Source organism: Mesitornis unicolor, unplaced genomic scaffold (genome assembly GCF_000695765.1).
Source record: "Mesitornis unicolor isolate BGI_N332 unplaced genomic scaffold, ASM69576v1 scaffold49056, whole genome shotgun sequence".
NCBI classification, from domain to species: Eukaryota; Metazoa; Chordata; class Aves; order Mesitornithiformes; family Mesitornithidae; genus Mesitornis; species Mesitornis unicolor.
This window is the reverse complement of record NW_010191260.1, coordinates 24,221-30,853: the sequence shown is the minus strand read 5'-3', so window position 1 is coordinate 30,853 and position 6,633 is coordinate 24,221. Positions and strand designations below refer to the sequence as shown.

The 6,633-nt window shown below is 37.9% G+C and overlaps 1 protein-coding gene across 1 annotated transcript in view; it reads left to right on the top strand.

Annotated features, from left to right (window-relative positions):
• The window catches only part of RAB12 (RAB12, member RAS oncogene family), a gene marked incomplete at its 5' end in the record, with an annotated part of 11,204 nt that extends 8,018 nt beyond the window's left edge, over positions 1-3,186 (top strand). Inside the window, 3 exons of the mRNA XM_010186683.1 lie at positions 281-370; positions 1,347-1,451; positions 1,948-3,186. Of these exons, the coding sequence (XP_010184985.1) occupies positions 281-370; positions 1,347-1,451; positions 1,948-2,061 (309 nt within the window). The remainder of the gene's footprint in view (positions 1-280; positions 371-1,346; positions 1,452-1,947) is intronic.
• Between the last annotated feature and the right edge of the window lie 3,447 nt (positions 3,187-6,633).

Genomic DNA, 6,633 nt, shown 5'->3' with positions numbered 1-6,633 from the left:
TGTGCACTGGGAAAGGGGGGGGGGGGGGGGAAGCTTTATTTCCTGTCTGAAAAATAAGGTCATTATGTTCATTCTTAGGTAAACTAGAACATGTTTTTAAAAATGGAATTTAAAAATTGTGGTTGAAAATTTTTGAAATAATATTTGGGAAGAACTTTTGCATATAAACTGTATAGGTGTGGTTCCTTATTTAGTAGAGGAATTGCCTTTTTAATACTGTGTTTGCATTACAAAACCTTGCATTTCTAGTTTTAGTTAATCAAAGGTGTTTTAATTGCAGTACGCTTCAGAAGATGCAGAGCTTCTATTAGTTGGAAATAAACTGGACTGTGAAGTTGATCGAGAGATTACTCGACAGCAGGGAGAAAAGGTAAGAACAGGTCTAACCAAATTCTTAGTTACTATTAGAAGCAAAACAACTGTGGCATTGCTACTGAAGAACCATAGCTACTCTTTTTCAGACTGTTAGAATTAAGGAGCATATTGAAGTGGTGGTGTTCTGTCATAATCCATATGGTATTTACTTTTATAGAATGTGCAATTATATGCTTTTCTGCTGGAGCAGTATGTCTTTGCTCTAAAGAAAGGATGGACTGCAAGTTGGCTTACACTACAGAGTAGTGCAGGGGATACTCATTTTGGACTCTGAAAGAGGATATAGTGAAGACTGGAATCAAAATAGAGATTTCTCTACTCAGGACATCTTTGTGAACCTTCTTCCTGGTGTTTGCTTTTCAGTAGTATTTTAAGACAGGCACAGCCCTGCCTGATTATGTTGCTCACCTTTGTTTTCATGTTTCTACATTTCTCTTTCAACTCTGAAAGTGATGAGGAACCTGACAAAGAGAGTATGTTTCAGTATAACACTCATAGCACCATCTTGATCAGGACACTATCAGCATGGATGTACACAAACGTTTTCCTTCAGATCCCCATCACACATTTGGAAGTAATGCAGTTTCTTATTAGAGAGTCAAAGCTAATTCTTACATCTGTACTTCCATTTCTGCATTTTAGTAATAAGTGGAGATTAAGTCTTCTAAAAAGTTCTTACTTCTTTGGCAATCTGCAGCAATCCATGTCAACTGAAGACATTAATTTCTCAGATTTAAGTCTGGAAAAATGCAGCACTTTTTGCAGTGAACCAATTTTAAGTGAAAATTAGCTATGTGTGTCAGTATTTGTTGTACCTTGGAGATTCAGGATTATTAATAGAATTAAACTTCAGTCACAGATTTGAGGAAAGCTGTGGGATTTTTTTAAAGGTTTTATAAAGAGCAGACATTTTCTGTTTGTTGCTGTTTGTGCATATCTTTATGTAGTTATTTTATTTTCTCTTCCATCAGTTTGCACAGCAAATAACTGGGATGCGGTTCTGTGAAGCAAGTGCCAAGGATAATTTTAATGTGGATGAAATATTTCTAAAACTTGTTGATGACATTCTGAAAAAGGTAAAACGTTCAGGTGGTAGTGCCTCTGACCACATAAGTGGTCAATGTTTAAGTAAGCACTGCAGGTACTTGTTGGGAGGACGTAGAGGGCAAGTGCACACAGTCAGGTGAAATTTTTGGTTAATGTGTAGTTAATGATGTAGTTATGGACACTTCAGTTAATAAGTACTGCTGTTGAATTTGGTAAACATCTGGTCTTATTTGCCATGCTTCCTCTTTCCCATAACTTTACCATGTATCAGCAGCTGACTCTACATTTGCCTGCATTCTGTTGTGATTTGTTGTAATTGCTTTAGGAAGTGACTTTATTTCAACAATGACTTGTAAGTTGTTTCTGAAAGAAGTTCTTAATGCAACTTAGTTGAATGTAGTTCACTAATAAGAATCAAAAGATCCTTAAATTGTGGCTTTGGCTGAGGGTGAACTCGTGAAATGAGCTCTTTGTGCCAAGTTCTGTGCAGATGACTGTTTACAGGTGATTTCTCTTTTCTTTAAGATGCCACTGGATGTTATAAGAAATGAGTTGTCCAACAGTATCCTGTCCCTGCAGCCAGAGCCAGAAATCCCACCAGAACTGCCTCCTCCAAGGCCACATGTCCGTTGCTGTTGACTTGTTACTCCATACAGAGAGAAAAATAGGAGTGGGAGGGTAAAGGAAGTATCTGTACTACTCTGCACTACAATCATTTGGCAGTTTCTTGTTGCACTTTGTTATTCGAGTCAGAGCTACACACTAACTTGTAAATATGCAAATATGCAATCCTGTGTAGGATTCAACTATAACATTTAAATATTACCCCTCTCCCTCACAACGATGTTTCATTCATTGCCCCAGTGTTATAAATACTGTACAGTCGGTGGGGGTTTACCACACTTCCAGTCGAGGAGGAGGAGAAATTAAATCTATACCTATTCTTGACATAAATGTTGTAATAGTTCTTGTTATTATAAACAGGCAGGCAGAAGCTCTTCTGGTATGAAGATAAGTATATGGTGCTTTGCTAACTATTTTAAAGACAAATTTTTTAAAAACAGAGGACTTTATGTACAAAGCTTCCATAATCAGCATTATGTTTCCTTTTAATGTAGTGAAAACATTTTTGGCTGTAGCATCCTCTGCTGACTGGATTTATTGAAAAGCTAAGTTTAATTTTTGGCAGTCTTTTATTTATTTTGTTTAATGCTGCACCCTTTCTTTGTGTACCAAGATGTCACACCTGGTGCAGGCCTAAGATTGCACTCTGAAGTAGCATATATAATTTTCTGCATAAGCATAAACTTGGTTGCAAGAATCATTAAGTTTCAATAAAAGAATGGAGATATATTCAAGCTCTAAAAGAAGATATAAAAAGCAATGCTGCTGTCCTAGACAAATTCTTTAAAAAATTAAAATTAAGATGATACATTTTCCTGTGTTAAGGAATATATATGTGTATTTGTCTGGACATCTGTAGGGATGGGGGGAAGGGAACCTAAGGTAAAATTATTTTCTTTCCTAATGGTGGAAATTATTCCCATCAAGCAAATATTGTGTTAGGGTTTTGTCTGATAATGAATTTGTGAATTATATCTTTGGTATATCTTTTATTAAAATGCACTGTTTAGTTTAGCTGTGGTAAAACAGTAGTTACATATTTGAATAACTTGGTGTGTCCTGAATGTTGTGGTATTGAAAAACATTGTGGTCTTTCTAAACTAATGAAGTGCAAATAAAATTTTGTATTTATGAATGACAGTGGAACTGCACCTGTTATTAGAATGGCAAGTATCAAATGATGGGTAAAAGGTAGAATCTGGAATATGGAACAACACTTGTCTTAATTTTGTTATGATTTAACTTTCAGTTTGACAGTTCCTTTAGGTGTAGTCAGAAGAGCAGCAGACATTTATTGTTCACCTTGATCGCTGCTCTGCTGGGAAAGCAGCTGCTGACCTAGCCCAGCTGATATCTTCAAGTAGCATGTGACTGTTTGTCATGCTGTCTTAGCAGGTGGTCGCCAAACTATAAATTACACTGGCAACACAAGTATGAACCAGTCTTTTTTACACTACAGCTTCTCTACTTCTCATTCTCTGGTGCTGGAACCCATTTTGTCACTTCTGCCACTCTTCTAGCCAGAACAATGGCACTTGACCAGTCAGGTATACCACTGACTTAAGCAGCTTCTCTCTGTTTTCTGGAAGGAAAAAAGACACAGCAAACTATTAACATTAAAAAGAAAAAAAAAAAAAAGAGCTCTTATTTCACAGAGTAAGCTCGGACATTCTGAATACAATACCATGCAGGTCTGTAGCACACCTGGATTTCAACTGACAAATTAAGGAAGCATGGTTGATATTTGTGCTTATGTCTTCTGCCACCTTGTGCCTAAACAGTTTGCTTTTTTTACATGGTAAACGTAGTTTACTATCATATTGGTAAGATAAAATCAATTTCTAAAGTACTTGTAGGATTTATGATGGTACTGTGGGCAATAGCAAGGAAGGGAAAAATATGGAAAATTAGTTTTAACTTGACAACCATTTTATTTTGGCTGTTTTCTTTTTATTTGTACTTAGAAACTTGTGATTTTTTTTTCCTGCAGTTTTTGAATTTAATAAAAATTAAGACATTTGATATAGATACACTTTCTTGTAATTCTGTGCTGTTTGTATATAGGTAGATTGGAATCCCAGTCTCTTGTACCAAAAATTTTAAAATACTGCATTTAAGAAAGACGTATTTATGTAAGAATGTTTAAATGTATTTGATTATTCATCGGAAATCATAAAAAGTTCAGGAAACTTGTTTGCTTTGCATCTGTTATACAATGAGACTGAAGAGGGTTTTGTCTCCTAATTTCATCTCTGCAACTTTCAAACAAGTCAAAAAAAAGTTCATTTGTGTCCTTGCCCCATCTATCAGGCATTCGCAGTGTGGTGTGGAAAGATGGGTGGGGAGAAAAAAGCTACTCCACTGCCTCGTATGGAAGCTCAGCTGCCCCACAACCCTTGTTGAGATCTAGTGATGGACTGTTTGAATGGTCTGCACAGCCATTTTCACAGGATGAAAAAAAGGGGAAGGGGAGCACTAGCTGCAGCTTTAAGTCTGTTCTAACCTGTGTTAACAGATCACTGTTCTTCAGGAGCCCTGGTTATGGGTAGCCCGTTCCCACTCTTCTGAGTGTGTGTGAGGATCGTTTTTCTTCTGATACTGAGCTCAATGTGCTTTACCACTAAACTCATCAGATGCTGCTGAGGTCCTCTAGTCCCTGGCAGTTTCTTCATGCTGGAAAAAATACATAGAAGTGTCTTTCAATACACAAGCACGGCAAGCACAAATCACAGGGGTGTCAGAAATAGGATAGTAACATCTGCTCCAAAGTAGTGGTGATTTCTTGACTTTCATGAAATTATCGTAGATAGATAATGGCCATTGAATGGTGGTTTGCCACTCCTTTCAGTGTGGTTAGGATTCAATCCAGTAAATTCCCTAAAGGGCACAATTTCAGTGATATGTCCTGTTAACACTGCATCTTGTAACAAACCAAAGCTCATCTCTATCAAGAGACTGATACAATATTTGATTGTGTCCATAAAGTTTTAGATATGCCTATAATGGACATTCAATCAGGAAGACTGGAAATTTCTCCTCTGTAATAGTGAGTCATGACATGGAAAATGCTGAAAACCACCGGCATACCGGGACATCTTGAATTACACACTGTTGTGCTCTGTGTACTACAGGAATAGTGACAGTCACATCTTCATTTCAGCAGATGTTCTGTTCCTTCAGGGCAGAAATACACAACTTATGTCAACATTTGGTACTTCTGAGAAAGGAGGATGAGAAGAAGGTGGAAAAAAGGACTGGAAGTTACAAGCCAGGATATGGTGACTTGCTGAAGCAAATTTAGATTTGCATGTTTGTGCTCTCACTGGAGATTTCAGCATTCCCTCATTTAATTTATTCTGTTGTTTATGTCACCACACTGGAGGCACAGGACTCTCTGGCGGCGAAGCATTTTCCTTAATTGGTTTGCCTTTTTATCATAAACTGATCATTACTTAGAGTGCTAGATTTAATCAGAATTAGGAATTTGGTGGGTGTTTCTGACTTGGGCAAGGGTTTCTAGCTAATCCAATTAGCCTTGAAAGCCAATAGGTGTCTTACCAACTAGTGCTATTGGTTGACTAAATGGGGCTGTCTTGCTGCCTGTCAGTGCTAGCATCAGTTCTCGGACCCTTTTGCTCAATGCCTTTACCTTTCTGTGTGCTAAAATCTGAGATAGGAAGATTTATAGCAGGTACATTTCTGAGGTGGGAAGGAAAGCAATGCAGGTAGGAGAAGGGGAACAGAGCAGCCAAGCTAGTAAAGAAAGAACGTGAACAAAAACCTTTTCTAGGAGGGGAATGGGGGATGCAGCCCTTTTCCAGCTTGGTCACTTTCCTGTACTGGGAGTTCATTCATAGGAGTTCATCTCTGCAGTCTGTGGAAAACAAAAGGAAAGTGCATCAGCCAGCGTGAATTCATTTTCCCTTTTGGTGTTGGCAGTTTTTCTTTCAGTAGAAACGGTAGTCATTTTGCTGAAGCAAAGAACCCTTTTCCTGACATAAAAATGTCTCATTGCTGTACTAATGACGGGTATCATCTCCCTTTGGGGACAAAAGGCAGAAATACTTGGACTGTGTCTTTCAGATTACTACTGACATTTATACAGGCTCTCGATTGTGCTGATTGCAAGACTTCCTTTTAAAATAGTTTAACATCTCAAATTGACCCATTTAGTCCTTAACATATTTTTATTTCACGTTGAAAGATGTAAAACCAGTTGGCTCTAGTTTTTGAAAAGTTGAATTTGCTTTATCCTAACTGGTTGGCAGGATGACTGTGTTAAACGTAGGGTTTACTTGCCTTTCACTTCCTTCTGACTTAGAACATTTCAAATGCCCAAAATACAATGGTGGCATCCTAGTAGGTACAGTCATCTTGAGTGTGCACTATAAATATAGTCACACTGAATAAGGAAAAGGCGACGTGCCAGAGTTCATACGGGGATGAAATTAGGAGTTCTGTGTACTGTGAATTTTCCTGTTACGGCTTGGGCGCACTGGTGGAGGTTGTCCATTAGGGGTCACTGAAGCTCCACCAGCGAAGGAGTCTGTTACCTGTCCTGTGGGATTAGCGATTGCTTCTTGCTGT